At 35.8% G+C, this 17,832-nt stretch overlaps 1 protein-coding gene across 1 annotated transcript; it reads left to right on the top strand.

Annotated features, from left to right (window-relative positions):
• Nucleotides 1–595: 595 nt before the first annotated feature.
• On the top strand, nt 596–5,913 carry LOC109245032 (3-dehydroquinate synthase homolog). Its single transcript, XM_019412205.1, has 10 exons — nt 596–778; nt 899–1,108; nt 2,857–3,023; nt 3,245–3,343; nt 3,473–3,541; nt 3,610–3,750; nt 3,861–3,950; nt 4,279–4,446; nt 4,994–5,069; nt 5,350–5,913. Exons 1-10 carry the CDS (start codon nt 730–732, stop codon nt 5,475–5,477), a joined length of 1,197 nt encoding a protein of 398 aa, XP_019267750.1. The 5' UTR covers nt 596–729; the 3' UTR covers nt 5,478–5,913.
• Nucleotides 5,914–17,832: the final 11,919 nt, after the last annotated feature.

Here is a 17,832-nt window from a genome sequence, read left to right as displayed (position 1 = left end):
AATACTAATTAATCTTGGTTTAGTTTCCAACACCAACTAAATACAAAGATGTTTAAGTAATATGCATTGACTGGTATAATGGATTTTACTATTTGTTGTAGGTTACTTATTTATCAATGAATGCTAATTAAGTAGAATAATCTGGAATTATTTTTTAAATAATCTGAATTAAAAGCATTATTTACAACACTTGTGCAACTTAACTTTGAAATTGTTTACTGCCACTATGGGTGTCAAAATGGTTAAAAGAAACAGTTAACCACCCATATTTTCCACTAAAAAATGGGTTGAATAATTTTTAAAAACGGGTCAAATATGAATAAAAACCATATTATACATTTAAAAAATGGATAACCAATGGATAACTAATGGGTTTAACTTTTACATTTGTAAAATCTCAAATTAAGTTTGGGATACTAGGAATTCTTCATAAATGATCATATTAACAATACCATGGATAATATGGTTACCCGTATATTTTGCCGATTAACCCTTTTTTTTTATCCATATTAAATGCATATCGGGTCAAATAATTTAATCGTTTTTGACCCGTCTCATATCCCATTTGCCCTGCCCGTTTGCCACCCTAACTGCGAGTCCGCGACCAATCAAACCACCTCAAAGAGAAATCTTGTAAAGATGGAAACCACACATTTTCGTGTGGGGACAAAAATGTAATCTACTACATAGAGAAAAACAGGAACGGTGCTTCCTTGATGATCAACAGAAATGGCTATAGTCTTACCTTCACTTTCTGTTTCTTACCCTAAAGTTCCAGGTACTTCAACTCACGCTGTGCAATATTATAGTTACTATTTAAATAGGTTTTGTAAATCACAACAATACAAAGTATCAAATGTTGATTCTTTGTTTTCTTTTTCTGATTAATTATTTGTAGGTAAATGGAAAAATTGCAGACACGCTGATTTCTCCAGTAAAAAAGGAACAATATCTCGTGTTAAAATGTGTGCAATTACAACATCAAAGTCGAAGAAAATAGTATGGATATGGACAGAGAACAAGCAAGTGATGACTGCTGCTGTGGAGAGAGGTTGGAATACTTTCATCTTCCCTTCCAATCGTCAAGATCTTGCCCTTGACTGGTCTTGTAAGTTTTTTTTAATAATCGTATATTTTCATTCTTTTTCGGTTGTTTGTAAAGAGGGGCGTATGCATGATTTTTCCCAAGGGGTGTCAATATTTTTAGAAGAATAGAGAATAAAGAATTTTGATTATCACATTACTCAACAAGAAAATAGTCTTAGTCCATTGGTTTTGTTGAGTCCTAAGTTAGAAAAGGTCATGAGTTTAGTTCTACCTAACTACAATTTTTAGCAATAGGAGCTCTCTCAAATATTTGACAAAAATATCGATCCAGTTGTGGTTTGAACATCTGGCCTCCTAGAGAAAAATTAGGAACTTACTCAGCGTGCCAAATTACAGTATGTGTCAAGTGGTGTCCGTACAGTATTACTACATATATGTCATAAAATTTTCGGTTCGTTCCACGTGCATCCGCCCCTGTTGGTAAATATGTATAGAGTTTAGGAATTAACTTATATTTACCGACAATGTAAAATTTTTTTACACCATTAAGTCAATGTAACCGGTTATAACAAGTTATTCTTCTATTATCCAGGTTACTGTATTAGGCTTAGCTACTAGTAATATTTACCAATTGTTGTAAGTGAACTTAATCAAATAGAGAATCTATACACTGACTGAGCACAGGACTTAAACCGTAGAGTTTAACTTATATACACCGAAAGTGTAAAAAGAATTTTATACTATCGTGTCACACAAAAGATATCTACAGGTAACTCTTCTAACAAAGTGGGATCTGTAATCTTGAAAATAAGGCAGGTTACCTGCTACAACAGGTACATGATAATGTAAAAGTTCTTTACAATGTCATGTATTAGTTAAATGAGTCATAACCGTCATAAAAGATGAGGCACAACTTGTTCTGATTTGAGCTAAGGTGGATCCAGAATTTAAGCAATGAATATATGTACACCGACTAAAGCAAATTTGAAAAAATATGTATTTGTAATTTAGAGGTTGATTCAGGATTAAGCGATTAAGCTTGATGAGGTCAATCTTAAGGGTTTTAGCAGTAAACTCATTGTACCTTTAAAATTTTGGATTCAAAATTTAATATTTGTTAAAGTTTTAGTAGTTTTTCACATATATACCTATACTATGTATCAAACATACTGGGATAGGTTGAAATCGTAGTCACAACGCTACATCCGCCTCTTTATGTATTAGTTTGGTGACTTATATTTAGCAGGGTATTAGGTGTTTTTTATTAGAGTAGTGGCTGCGAGAGGGCAGATCGTGCTACCCTTGCGATTATCACAATTTTTTTTTATTGTCACAACTGGTTGTTTGTTGTAGTCAATAAGGTTTAAACTTTCTCAAATTGAAGTTCTTTTCCCCTAAAAGTTTAACCTTTCCCCTCTTTTTTTTTTTTAATTCTATGATAAGTGAAGTTAAAACCTTTTATTTTCCTTGTAAAAAAAAACAAAAATTAAACTTTCCGGAGAGAACTTCGAATTGGGAGGAATGTACCCCAAACTGCCAGGTATACAAGTAGCCATTATCTTTAAACCCCAGACCTGCCGAGTATGTATTAGTGAGAATTTATGTGTTTGATAGTATGTGGCAAAATTCAGAATTTCCGGACACGATAATGAGAAACAAGAGGGGCTTTTCCTGATTCTATTTCCTGTACATGTTTTCTTCCAGAAAACCTATGAATATTGAGCATGGATGTGCATTTTGGAATTATAACTGTGAGGTTTTATATAATGTTTGATAATTTCGCTGCAATTCTGGTTCTACCACGTGCAGCAATTGCAATGATATCTCCTCTCTTTATTGAAGAGGGGGGTCTCTTTGATCACGAGCATCAGAGAGTTGCTGCATTTGCTGAGGTTTCTTCTCCTCAGCAGTTAGAACAGCTACAGATATTGGAGGAACAGGCAGATAATGTTGTTGTTGATCTATTAGATTGGCAGGTACTTATTGCTTTTCTTCTTCACAAAGTTGTTTGCATTTGGTCCATAGGTGGGGTGGACGAGTTGGGTTGTATGTATTAGCGTATTGAATTTGTATGGTTCATACTATTCTGCCTCTAGTTGTTTTGTTTGGCTGACCCTTGCATTCCTCCAAGTACATTAACATCTCCATCTTATATGAGTCCACTTCAACTGCGGGTTTGTGTTTGTTTATTGCATAGGTGATACCTGCAGAAAACATTGTTGCGGCTTTTCAAGGCACTCAGAAAACTATACTTGCTGTCTCAAAGACACAGTCAGAAGCTCAAGTTTTTCTTGAGGTAGTAAAATTGGTTGAACTTTAAGTCGTAAGAAAGTAACTTCTCGCACAAAGTAGAGGACTTTATGGCGCTTAAAGTGGAATTTTGCTATTCAAAAGCACCATGTTTCACTCTTTTCTTCTTTGCCAGGCCTTGGAACACGGTTTGGGTGGTGTAGTAATGAAAGTTGAAGATGTCGGGGCAATCCTTGACCTGAAGGTAGTGCCTTTTAGAAGGGCAGTCTTCCTTGGCGAAGATTTGATTTTGATGTCAGTTATCATTGTTAGGGTTATTTTGACAGAAGACATGAAGTGGACAGTCTGTTGAACTTGACCAAAGCCAAAATAACTCGTGTTCAAGTGACTGGAATGGGTGACCGTGTCTGTGTGGATATTTGTAGCCTCATGAGACCTGGTGAAGGACTTCTGGTTTGCTCCTATTTTTCTGTCTATTTCTGTTTGTTTACTGTTTACATATGGGTTCATTTTTGCATCTTAGTTTATGGAATTTCAGTTTCATTTTATTGTTTTTGCCTTAGGTTGGATCCTTTGCAAGAGGCCTTTTCCTTGTTCACTCTGAATGCTTGGAGTCAAATTACATTTCTAGCCGGCCTTTTCGAGTTAATGCGGTGCGTCTTGTACTAAGCCATTTAAATGTTCAGTAATGGAAAAGCTAGAACTAACATTGAACGGATAAGTTGATGGTGAAAGTGTCTTTGGTTATTTCAAAGTTTCATGAGCATTTCTGGTGGTTTGTAAAATAGTTTACCTTCACAAACTGGGGCTTGATGCTAACTTCCTAGAGAAGAACTCTACTATTACCTTAATTGCATTTTCCTGGTAGTGACTTCTATAAGCTATTTGTTCCAAATCCTCGACCTTAACTCTTTTCAATGAGTTGAACTGTGTTAATGCATCTCAAACTAGAATATATGACAATTGTTTGGACTTTGGCAGGGGCCTGTTCACGCATATGTTGCTGTTCCAGGAGGAAAGACTAGCTATCTCTCGGAGCTCAAGTCTGGCAAAGAGGTCATTGTGGTTGATCAAAGGGGTATGCAGCGAACAGCTATTGTTGGACGTGTAAAGATTGAGACTAGACCACTTATCCTTGTGGAAACAAAGGTGTGTGATGCATTCCGCCTTTTGCTAAATAAAATGTTCTGTACCTTCTTTGCTTTTTAATTTAACTTTTGAGATGTGTGCTCGTGTAACTTTGACATTGTGTAACTATGGATACAAGCATGAGACAACTATTAATCATAAGGAATCTCAAGTAGGATAATAGAACAAATTAGCTGGATGCAGTAGTTTGACAAGGATACCATAGCTTTTGCTTCTTTTCTTTTCCGGAAAAAAGCAAAGTTGTTATCTGCAAACATTTGGTGTACTTGAAGTATTTAACTTCTGGATGAAACTTCTTGTTTTCAAGAGTAAAAGAATTGGGCGTGAGGCATGAGTGCACCAGCAAATGATCAGCTGGCTCTGTCTTGACTCGTGTAAGTCATAGAACTGTTCTTAAAAATGGTTTCAGCATCTGCAACTTGTAACCTGTTCATACATGAAAATGTAGGATAAGAGTCAAACTCTTTGACTGGGTTAATCTTTTAGCCGGGAACATTTGTCTACTTGACCCTAATGTCTAATTTGATTGGGAAATTGTATAATGCAGGTAGAATCCGAAAATGAAAGTTACTCTATACTCTTGCAGAATGCGGAGACAGTTGGATTAGTCTCTCCGTTTCAAGGTAAATCTTTGAGATGCAGCAGCTTTTTCTCTATTTGCTCCTTTTGAGGTTTAACATTCCATATACCCCACATCTTTGGTCCGGTGGTAGGAGCACTATATGTGATATGTGGGTTAGGCGCAAGTTACGGGTTTGAATCTTGCCATGCATAAACGAGTATTTAAGTGGAGAAGGATAGTGGGATAGGCCCTTATCCACCGAGCTTTGGACCGTACTTCACTAACTTTCAGGATTTCTTGGTTAATTAAAAAAAGGTCTAACATTCCATATATTTTTGCAGACGAGGGATATCAACGAACAACAGTTCCTGTGACCTCACTCAAAGTTGGTGATGAGGTTTGCCTCCTAGTACAAGGAGGTGCTCGGCATACTGGAATAGAAATTAAAGAATTTATTGTTGAGAAGTGAATTAGTTTCCGTGCATTTGCGCTCTTTTTGTTGACAAATGAGTGACCTTCAAGCTCTTGATGATGATACTAATGTAGGAACCTGGCTATGGCATCTAAATTAAAGATCTCAGTTAAAGGATTCACTCTCCTAAAGCTTCCAGGGGTTTGGTGATGTGTTGGTATGACGCAGGTCACAGAAGTCGGGTATTTAAGTGGAGAAGAGTAGAGGGGAGGACCCATTATTCGCCGAGCTAGCATAGTGCTTTGTAAAATGTGGACTCAAAAGACTTCAGTATGAGGCAATATAATTTGTGCAAAGCATCGTTTAGTTAAATGATTGCACTTTGTCTTAAATACACGAAATTCTTTTTGGGAAAGAGGTGTATGTCAGAAGCGAGTCCCAAACTCCATATCGTTCATGCCCTATATAAAGAGATGACCTGATCTTATCTGAACATTTAATTATACCTTTTGGATATCTTTGGTCCGATCCTTTTTCGGATCTTATTTGTAACAAGAGTTTAGTGCACCAAATTACCTATTTTATAAAACAAATTTACTTTTTTAAGATTTTAAATCATTTAATACTAAATATTGCTGCATTCACTACTCAGATACGTGCAAACTTATTATGAATTTTTATTTTTGACTATATAAACAGTTTGAGCTAAATATAGTGATCCGATCACTCCCATTATCAAATGCTACTTCCATATAACCGATCTTTAGCTCTTTAACTGTAAACATTTGATCAATTATTATTGGTAAAAAATTATTGCATCGGATGCTTATATCAAGTAAGTACTGAAAGTAAAATATTTAATTTGGTATAAATACACTGGTGCCGATAAATATTTGCCGTCACTAGTTTATAGACTTGACCTTTATGATAGCTTTTAAGGACAATGACAATAAATTCACTAACATGAGTTAGCCATTTTTTGGATTAGTAATCGAAAAATAGCCAGCATTTGCAAAATCATTAAAAAATATTCACTATTTTACGCGGAAATAAAATTTGGACAAAAATACCCTAGCTGAAACACGAAAAGTTCCAGCATAATATGCTGGATTATGGAGCTCCTGCAAATTATCCTGGAACTCCAGCATATTATGAAATTCTAGCACATTATGTTGTGAAGTTGTATAAGTATGAAAAGTTTCTTTTGATTAATTACTATTATACATCACACCGGAGGTAAGATTGATACCAATAAAAAGATGAGTAACTTGCCGGATTTATCACTATAAAAATATAAAATACCTGTAAAATAAACTTCAATTATATACACTATTGAATTCAAGTTCACTTTATCGAGTCAATGAAAAACTAGTCTCACTGTTATCTTTTTGATAAACTGTGAGTGATTATTTACAATCACGAACAGTTAAACTGAGATCTACTAGAACAAAGAAAACTAAAAAGAATCATTATTATTTTATATGTTATGTGCATTAGTGCTTTGATAACCTAAATTCTTAGACAGGAAAAGAAATTTCACGTGCCATATAGTGATGGCCATAATCTGAAATTATGAGCTAGGAAGCAGTCGCCATGCACTAAATAGTAGCTCTATGTTCGATAACCATCCCTAGCCTCCACCTCATCTAAACATTTAATCGGGGTAAGTTGACATAATTTAGTTGTACAAATATTCGGCGCGAGTAAATTCTTAGCATGACGAAATATGCAATCTCTAATATTGGATGCAAACACATCATGTTTTCGATATTTACTATATGTCTGCTCGATTTTTTTCTTAAAAAGAATAAAAATATACAATTAATTTGTGCTTATTAATGTCACAAAATATTAATAAATCAACATTTGTTTTTGTATTAACTGATATAAGATAGAGGCGGACATATGCTTTACCAAATAGGCAATAAGTCCTTAGGCATGGCTGTATACATATATCGAGTAATTCAAGGTGTAAGTGCGCACAGGGGCGGCCTGACCAATTTTGTGACCTAAAGCCAAATTTTATGAGGGGCTTTAACTTTTTAATTTTTTTTATTATTTATTTGAAATCTATTTTTTTAGCTTTTCTTTAATACAAAGTTATAAATAATTTTCTTATAATCAATAACTCCTAATAGCATTTCTCAATTGACAATATAGCTAATCTATTTAACCTTTCTTGTAGCATTGTTGTTCTTAGGTAAGATTTTATCGATTTTAATTTTGAAAACTTCTTTCCGCTGAAGCAACGGTAACATGAGTTATTAACATTATTCCATAAGCAATTTAGGCATTTGGAGAAGAATTAAATCTTTTTATTTGATTAAGTGTATCAATTAAAATATTATCTTCTAATTGCACTATTTTTTTTAATACTTTTAATTCAGAAAATAAATCTAAGCCATCAATATCGAATTGATTATTATGCTTTAAGGAACATTCAAGATTAAGACAATATTTTTTTAAATTTCCATCTAGTGATCTTAGTTTTTACTGCTAAATAGAAAATTAAAAATATTTTCATATGTTTCGAATTGTTCAAATCTATTTTGAAGTGAAAAAATAGCCTTGTCTATTATGTATAAAAGTAATCAACTCTAAAGAACTCTTCGAAAGATTTTGAGATTTCATTATCAACATTGCATCAAATTGTTATTTTCTATATATCACATGTTTCTTACGAAATTCGAGTTCGATATTCATTTCAAGTGCAATTTCCTTGGTAGAATCATAGCAGTTGCAAATCCTTCTTCTCTATATTTGTTAAAGAAAGAAATCAAACTTTTTCACTTTCAAAACTCTTTTTTAAACTTATACATAATCTATTAAATGTAATAAAAAATGGGGCCTAAAGCGGTTGCTTTACTTGCTTTATGGAAGGGCCGCCCGTGAGTGCGCACAAGACGTCTTTTAGGATGTACTAGACGAGCAACTCAGACACAATATATGTACAGGGCACATATTTCACCATCAAGATGTTAGTCCAAGATTGAGACTTAAGTTTAATATACGATCTCTTCAATCGTGTAAATGTTATGTTGACTTGAAGCAAATTTTGGAAGAGTACTAATTTTATCTTTAAAAATATTCTTTACAAGTTATCAATTTTATCGGATATCCTTCAAGGAACAAAAATTACCAATATTTACTTCATTGTTAGATGGTCTATCACTATCCCATGTCTAGAGACATACTCTCTCCGGTTCACAATAAGTGTTCAATTTACTTTTAGCACGCCCATTAAGAAAATACTAAATTCTATACAAAAATACCTACTATGACTAAACTACCCCTAATTAAACATTTAATGTGAGGAGTAAGAAAACTTTTTAGGGATATGTACATAGGGGTTATTTTGTAAAAACAAATTGAATTCTTTCTTGATTACATAAGTGGACACTTATTTTGAACCAAAATGAAAAAGTAAATTGGACACTTATTGTGAACCGGAGGGAGTACAAATTAATGATGACAAAGATCAACAAATCCAAGCATATAAGCAAAAGGTGATAAAGCCCCTGGTGTGCAGTTGCTGGAAAGTAATAAATGGTGATTATGACTCATGTCAATTTCATTTTTGGATCAATAACTTGTCTTTAAGTTTACTAATGAAACACTTGTAATTTGATAACTATCTCCTCCATATTTCCTTCTTCGAGGCCACAAAAAGTGGGTTCATTTTTTGTGCTGCCTCCCAATTGTTTAAACTTTTGAGCCAAAAGTAGCTTTAAGTGGAATAACCCACAGTTACCTGATATGGTTTCTGTCTCCGACTCCATGTGTCTCGACAACTTTCTAACTGTTTTGACGTAATGTCTTTGCTCACTCATGGGCGGATTTATAATACCAACGGTTTTAATAGGACTCAATAACAAGGGGTGCACTAAGCTACCGCTATGCGCATGATTCGGGGAAGGTCCGGACCATAAGGATCCATCGTACGCAGCCTTACCCTGCATAAAGATTTCTAACAAAGAAAAGTGCAGCCCAGTGCACTAAGCTCCCGCTATGCGGCCGGACCACAAGGGTCTATTGTACGCAACCTTAACCTGCATTTATGCAAAAAGCTATTTCCACGGCTCAAACCCGTGACCTCCTGGTTACATGGCAACAACTTTACCAATTATGCCCTAAGGCTTCCTTTAATAACTTTGGCTAGATCTTTTATATGTATTAAGAAATATATTAAATATGTACGAATTATAAATTTCGAATCTAGAAACTCAAATGATCAATAAGTTTAGGGATATTGCGAACTCATAAAATTCAAATTCGGAATTCGTCTTTGTGCTCACTCCTGGAGAAGCTTGTCTAAAATAATAATTTGTGTACATTTTAACAATATTTTATCACTTTCGTTACTGGAGATTTACAAAAATATATTTCTTAAAACTATTAACTTTATCTTTATGTATATAATTCAAAGTAAAGAAAGAATTATTAAACAAAGATTAGGCCCTTGGTTGTTTATACTTTATAGCGTGAGGCACCTTTTAAGAGAAAAATTCCAACTCTATCATGTAAAGTCTCAAGAAAGTGATGCAATATATGCACACCGAAGATTGTAGTAAGATGATAAGTACCCTCTATCATTATTGTTGCGGAAGATCAAGCAGATAGAGAAGTAAAAAATAACACAAGGATTTAACGAGGTTCAGCTAGCCTAATCCTCGGGGCAAAAGTATAGAGAGCTTTTCAGTATGAATGAGAAAAAAAGCACAATGTCACCTTTAGAATCCTTAACCACAATCCCTATATATAGATCCTAAATAGTCTCAAACATATAAGAAAAAGGTTTACCAATCCGACAAGGACAATAAATTTTTCTGACCCCAAATCTATTAGAACAATGGGTTTCCAAACCTATAGGGATTATGAGTTTCTTAAAAATACAAGAAAATAATTCAAGCCACAAATAACAAATCTTCCCCTTGGCTTGAATTCTCTTCGTCAATAAGAAAAACTTCTCTCTACCTTACCCTTTGCCTTCGCAAGGACTCTACCCATTGCCGTAAACATTAACCAAGTCTAGGCATGCCTAAACTTATTTAGAGACCTAATCTCTTCAACTATCCACAAATCCGTTGATCTGCTTCTGCACTCGAAATAGCTTTAGGATAGCTATTGCACTCAAGTGCATCAACGGTCTCTACAAATGCCAAAGCAAATCCCACAGGATTCGTATATCCAAGAAGATTCCCACCAATTACGTTTGCAAACCTATGCGATCGGTTGATCGCTCTCTTCTCTCAGCCTGTTGCAATGCTATATGGTTGTTGCGCAGGTACATCAACATTATCATCTTAATCAATATTTTGCACCTCCTCCACCCCTCTACTTTAGAACAACTGGGCTAAGCTAGTGGAGATTCAATTTCTAGCTCTATGCTGTCACTGACACCACGATCTGTTTCTGCTATTGTCTTCTCCCTCTGACTGTCTAGTGAGGCAGATTCAATGAATATCACACCCCCACTGATAATTAACCCTAGAGTCTTTTGATCTGTGCACCACAACCTAGAACCTTTCACTCCATTTGCATACCCCAAAAATATGCATTTCTTTACCCTCGACTAGACTTTTCTACCCTCACATGAGTATAAGCGGGACAATCAAATATCCTCAAATTTGAATATTAGTAAGCGAACCAGACCATACCTCAAAAGGGGTGAACTCAATAGTTGTAGATGGAGATTTGTTGACCAAATAACAAGCTGTATTGATTACTTCAGCTCAAAAATCCTTGCTAATACATGAGAATAAAAGCATACTTCGTGCCCTATCACAAAACATTCTATTCATATGTTATGCAATAACATTCTATTGTGGTGTTCTGACACAAGTGTAATGTCTCATTATACCCTCTCTGTTGCAGAAATAGTTAAACTCATAATTGCAAAATTTCAACCTATTATCAGTCCGAACACACTTAACTTTTTTTTTCACCAGCCTCTCAACTATCGTCTTCTATTTAACAAATGTCAAAAATGCCTCACCTTTTGTTTTTACAGAATACACTCACACAATTCTTGAGAAAATCATCAATCAAAGTCATAAAATACCTGGTATCACTCTTGGAGGGAGCTTTATTTGGACCCCACAAGTCTGAATGTATATAATCTAACTTGTCTCTGGTTTTCTGCTCCGTTTTCTTACTGAATTTCACCCTTGTCTGTTTACCATATACACAATGCTAACAAAATTTCAATACTTGATTTTTGTACCCTTCCAACAAATTCTGCTTGCTCAACAAAGATAATTCCTTGTCACTCATATGACCAAGTCGCAAGTGCCACAACTAAGACTGATTCAGATTACCTTTTCCAGAAGTGATGCGATTCTTCGAGTTAACAAAGAACCAACCGACCAGGATCAAGATCTTGAAACGAAAACGTGGTTTGTGGGCCGGTTTCAAGAAACAGCGTATCTCAAGATTTAGGACTCGGAATTTGATGATTGAAAAACGAGATGAAAGGTGACAATCTGAACTATAAGAAAGACTATTTAATCATTCAAAACAAGTAAATATTGATGATTTACCGGTTCAAGGAAAGTTATGATCCTAAGATAATAGAAAAAACAAATTTAGATCAAGAAACGTGTTCTTAAATGATCAAGAACTATAAGATTCCTAAAGTCACCACTTGGAATCAATTAACATGATAAAGAAATACCATACACAATTGAAAATAAGATAAAGACTATCACCACCTTGCTTGGAACCAAAAATAAGGATAAAGAAGATAAAATAGAGAAAAATACTCTATTGCAAATTAGGGTAAAGCTCAAAAACGTGAATTTCATTCTACAAGGCAAGAGAACCCTTTATATAGGCCTAGAGTCTCTTCTTTGATGACTACAATTCCTATTCTAATAAGAAAATAAAATAACTAGACAAGGAAAGTAAAATCCCTATAAGGAAAAGAAACTAGAATCCTACTAAAAGGAAAATCCTTATTCTTAAAGGAATAAACTAAATCTTATTTTGAGAAGGAAAGGGTCTTGGCTTCTTGAAATCAATCTTGCGCCTTTTGAACTTGAAGACACGTCCACACACCTATTCGTGGGCATATAAAAACTTGTTTTTGGCGAGCTAAATAACAAAAAGCTAATATAGCTTCTTAATTTGCATCATTCTCCCCTGGTTGAAAAGGACTCGTCCTCGAGCCTAAAGGCTCTATAAATGGCACAAGGTCAGCAACATTAAATATTGGTGAAACCCCATAACCATCCGGTAGATCCAATCTGTAATCATTGTCACCTAACTTTTGAACAACTCGAAATGGACCATCGGCTCTTGGTTGCAACTTTGGATACTTTTGGTTAGGAAATCTTTCTTTCCTCAGGCATACCCAAACTAAGTCTCCCACATTAAAGAACTGTTGTTTTCTCTTCTTATCAACTTGTTTCTTTTATGCCTTTGTTTGTCTCTCAATCTCTTGTACTACTTTCTCATGCAACTTTTTTAATTGCTTAACCCTCTCATCAACATCTCCACTAAAATAATGGGTTTTAAGAAGAGGAGACAAGTCTAATGGACCAAGAGGATTCTTACCATAAACCACTTCAAAGGGACTTTTTCCAGTTGTTCGATTCACGGACTTGTTGAAAGCAAACTCAACATGGGGTAGCAAGGATTCCCACTCTCTTATGTTCTTCTTGATCAAACTTCTTAGCAATGCACCTAAACTTCGATTGACTACCTCTGTTTGTCCATCTGTTTGAGGGTGATAAGATGAGCTATACCAACTCTGTACCAAGCTTAGCCCATAAAGTACACCAAAAATGACTGAGAAACTTAGTGTCGCGATCAGAAATAATGCTTCTTGGAACGCGGTGTAACTTGACAATATTGTTAAAGAACAAAATAGCTACATGACTTGCATCACTTGTCTTGTTACATGGGATAAAGTGTGCCATCTTAGATAATCTATCAACAACAACGAAGATAGCGTCCTTACCTCCTTGAGTCCTTGGCAATCCAAGCACAAAGTCCATGCTAATACGTTCCCACGGTGTTGTAGGAATTGGCAAAGGCTCATATAATCCCTTATTCCTCCCATGCATTTTTGCTTTTCTACATGTTTCACAACGCTCAACCAGCCTCAACACATCTTTGTTCAATTTAGGCCAGTAGAAGTTTTCTTGAATCATCTTCAATGTTTTAGAATGGCCAAAATGACCAGCTAATCCACCCTCATGTGCTTCCCTCACAATGGACTCCCTTAATGAGCTTTGTAGTATACAAAGCTGCTTTCCATAGTAAAGAAACCCATATCGAATTACAACCATTCTTTGTGGACCCTCCAAGCATCTCTTCCAAACATCTCCAAAGTCTGGATCAGCTTCATAAAGCTCCTTGATATGGTCGAATCCAAATACATTAGTTTGCATCATAGAAAGCAAGCACGGTCTTCTACTAAGAGCATCAGCCACTTGATTGAGGTTTCCAGCTTTGTGCTTGATTACGAACTGCAAATTCTGAAGAAACTCTACCCATTTTGCATGCCTTGCGTTGAGCTTTTATTGGTGACTAAGATACTTTAGTGCCTCATAATCAGAATATAGCATAAAATCTCTTGGTAATAAATAAGGACTCCAATGTTGCAACACGCGAACAATAGCATAGAACTCTTTTTCATAGGTGGAGTACTTCAATTTAGATCCACTTAGCTTCTTGCTAAAATAAGCCACGGGTTTGCCTTCCTGGCTAAGAACTCCTCCAACACCAACACCTGAAGTATCACATTCTACTTCAAATAAAACATCAAAGTTAGGTAACTGAAGGATATGAGCTTGTGTCATCTTCTTTTTTATCAATTCAAAACTCTTTTGAGCTTCTTCATTCTACTTGAACATGCCTCCTTTCAAACACTCAGTTATAAGGGCAACCAAAGTGCTGAATTTTTTTGATAAATCGTCGATAGAAGGACACCATTCCATGAAAGCTCCTTATATCCGAAATTGACCTAGGAATTGGCCAACTTATGATTGCCACGATCTTGCTTGGGTCAGCTTGAATAGCAGCACTAGTTACTATGTAACCAAGAAAGCAAACACTGTTAGTATAAAAGATGCACTTCTTGAGTTGTGCATATAGCTTCTCTCTCCTTAAGGTTTCAAAAACCTTCTCCAAATGCATTCCATGTTCAGCTTCCTCTTTGCTATAGATTAGGATATCGTCAAAGTAGACAACAACAAACTTTCTAATGAATGATCTAAACACATGAGTCATAAGCCTCATGAATGTGCTAGGAACATTTGACAAACCAAAAGGCATTACCAACCATTCATACAAGCCTTGGCTAGTCTTGAAGGCAGTCTTCCATTCATCACCTTCTCTCATACGAATCTGGTGGTACCCACTCTTCAAATCAATCTTTGAAAAGATCTTAGAACCATGTAATTGGTCAAATAGATCATCTAACCTTGGGATTAGGAAGCGATATTTGATAGTGATCTTGTTGATTGCTCGACTATCAACACACATCCTCCAAGTGCCATTTTTCTTAGGAACAAGCAAAGCAGGTACGGCACAGGGACTAAGGCTCTCCCTTATTAAACCCCTCTCCAATAATTCTTCGACTTGCCTTTAGAGTTCAGCTTGTTGTGTAGGATTCATCATATAAGCGGCTTTGTTCGGCAACGATGCTCCTAGTATAAGGTCAATTTGATGTTGAATATCGCGCATGGGTGGAAGTTCTAATGGAACATCTTTAGAGATCACATCATCAAACTTAGCAAGTAACTTCTTGGCTCGTGTATCTAACTCATGCTCCTTATCTTGTGACTCTTCCATGGCTACTGCTATGCACAATGGCTCTCCTTTATTGATGTGCCCAATAATTTGTGATCTGGTCCATCAATTATGAATGAATAGGTGTTACGGTATCCATCATGAAAAGCACGCTTATCATATTGCCATGATATTCCAAGTAGTAAATGGCAAGCATCCATCTTTATCACATCACACCAAATTTGGTATTTATAGATCTTACCAATAGAAAAAGAGACCAAGCATCTTTTAGTGACTTTCATACCTCCACCATATTGCAGCCACCCGACTTTGTAAGGTTTGGGGTGTACCTCAGTCTCCAAACCCAATTTAGTCGCCATCTCTTCCGAAATAGCATTAGTGCAACATACACCATCGATAATCACTAAACATACCTTGCCATGTGATGTACACCTCGTGTGGAAAAGGGCCTCTCGTTGTGATGATTCTTCATCTTCATGTTCAGCATGTAAGATAATCTGAATAACAAGCATATCACCTTCATCATGTTCTACATAGGCATCCTCATCTTCCTCATTAACTTCCTCAATTGGCTGATTTTCTTCATGATTGGAATCATTTTCTTCGTCAACCAACACAACAACCTTTCGGTTGGGACAATCAGCTTGCATATGCCCAAAACCTTGGCACTTAAAATATCTTCTCCTAGTCATATCCCCCTGAGGTTTCTTTTCATCACCCTTTGAAGATGAATTAGAAGAATTACGTCTATAATTGGCTTTGGGATTTCCATCACTACCACTACTAGTACTCCCCTGGTTGGGGTAATTTTTCTTGGAGTATAATTTCTTTGGCTCCTTTTGTTGTTGGTCGATGTTGATGGCAAGCTTTCGTACATCATTAAATGTCCAATAAGGTTGTAGGCGAATAACATCAGCGATGGCATGCCTTAAGCCACCAATATATCTTGCTATAGTCTGTTCCTCAGGTTCTCGGGTATCACACTTAATCATGAGGTATTCAAACTCTCGAGTATAGTCTTCCATGGTCTGGTCTCCTTGGCGAAAGTTATGAAATTTAAGATAATTCTCTTGTTTGTACGTATCAGGAAGAAAACGTCTTCGAAGTTCTCTCTTCATCTTCTCCCAAGTTCGATCTTACCACGACCTTCTCTTTCTCTTTCTCACTTCAAATTGTCCGGCCAAAGTGAAACATATCCCTTAAACTTGATGGCAACGATCTTAACCTTTTCTTCCTTAGAATAATCCTTGAACTCAAAGATTCGTTCTACGATCAATAACCACTCCATAAACGCATCCCCTTGTGCTTTTCCATCAAAATCAGGAACATCAACCTTCACATCATCCCTTTTCTCCCGAGTATGGTTCCTCCTTCTCCTTGGGCGATTAGAGTAATCATCTCGTTGTCTCCTAGGAGGATCCAAATTTACTAGAGTCATCTCCATCAGCCACATGAAAGGGGTTAATATCAGAGTCCCCTTCATCTTCTTCCTTGGGCCTTCTACGCCGTTCTTGCCTTTCGTAGTGTTGGAGTTGCCTCTGTAGCTGTTCTATTGTCCTTCTCATCTCTTCCATCTCCATGTCACATCGGTTGGTCTTCCTTCACCTTCTTGAACCCAACGACCTTTTCTTGCTTGCATATTAGGTTCACCACCTGCTGCTCTGATACCAAATTGATGTGATTTTTTGAGTTAACAAAGAACCAACCGACCAGGATCAAGATCTTGAAACAAAAACGTGGTTTGTGGGCCGGTTTCAAGAAACAACGTATCTCAAGCTTTAGGCTCGGAATCTGATGATTCAAAAACGAGATGAAAGGTGACAATATAAACTATAAGAAAGACTATTTACTCCTTCAAAACAAGTAAATATTGATGATGTATCGGGTCAAGGAAAGTTATGATCCTAAGATAACAAAAAAAATGAATTTAGATCAAGAAACGTGTTCTTGAATGATCAAGAACTATGAGACTCCTAAAGTCACCACTTGGAATCAATTAACGTGATAAAGAAACACCACACGCAATTAAAAATAAGATAAAGACTATCACCACCTTGCTTGGAACTAAAAACAATGATAAAGAAGAAAAAATAGAGAAAAACACTCTATTGCAAATTAGGGTAACGCTCAAAAACGTGAATTTCATTCTACAAGGCAAGAGAACCCTTTATATAGGCCTAGAGTCTCTTCTTTGATGACTACAATTCCTATTCTAATAAGGAAATAAAATAACTAGACAAGGAAAGTAAAATCCCTATTCTATAAGGAAACGAAACTAGAATCCTACTAAAAGGAAAATCCTTATTCTAAAATGAATAAACTAAATCATATTTTAAGAAGGAAAGGGTCTTGTCTTCTTGAAATCAATCTTGCGCCTTTTGAACTTGAAGACACGTCCACACACCTATTCGTGGGCATATAAGAACTTGTTTTTGGGGAGCTATATAACAAAAAGCTAATATAGCTTCTTGATTTGCATCAAGAAGTTATATCAACTTTCCCTTCAACTACACTGACTTGAAGATGATACAATTTAGAATGCATTTTACTCTTTATGAGTACCATGCGCCTTTACACACTTTAAGTATTTTATTTTCAGAGTGAAACTCATATACTTGATCATCCAAGGTCGAAAGAAAAATCAAATTTCTCTTTA

This window comes from Nicotiana attenuata, unplaced genomic scaffold, assembly GCF_001879085.1.
Source record: "Nicotiana attenuata strain UT unplaced genomic scaffold, NIATTr2, whole genome shotgun sequence".
In the NCBI taxonomy this organism is placed as follows: domain Eukaryota; kingdom Viridiplantae; phylum Streptophyta; class Magnoliopsida; order Solanales; family Solanaceae; genus Nicotiana; species Nicotiana attenuata.
The sequence above is the reverse complement of the archived record's forward strand: the minus strand, read 5'-3'. Positions and strand labels throughout refer to the sequence as shown.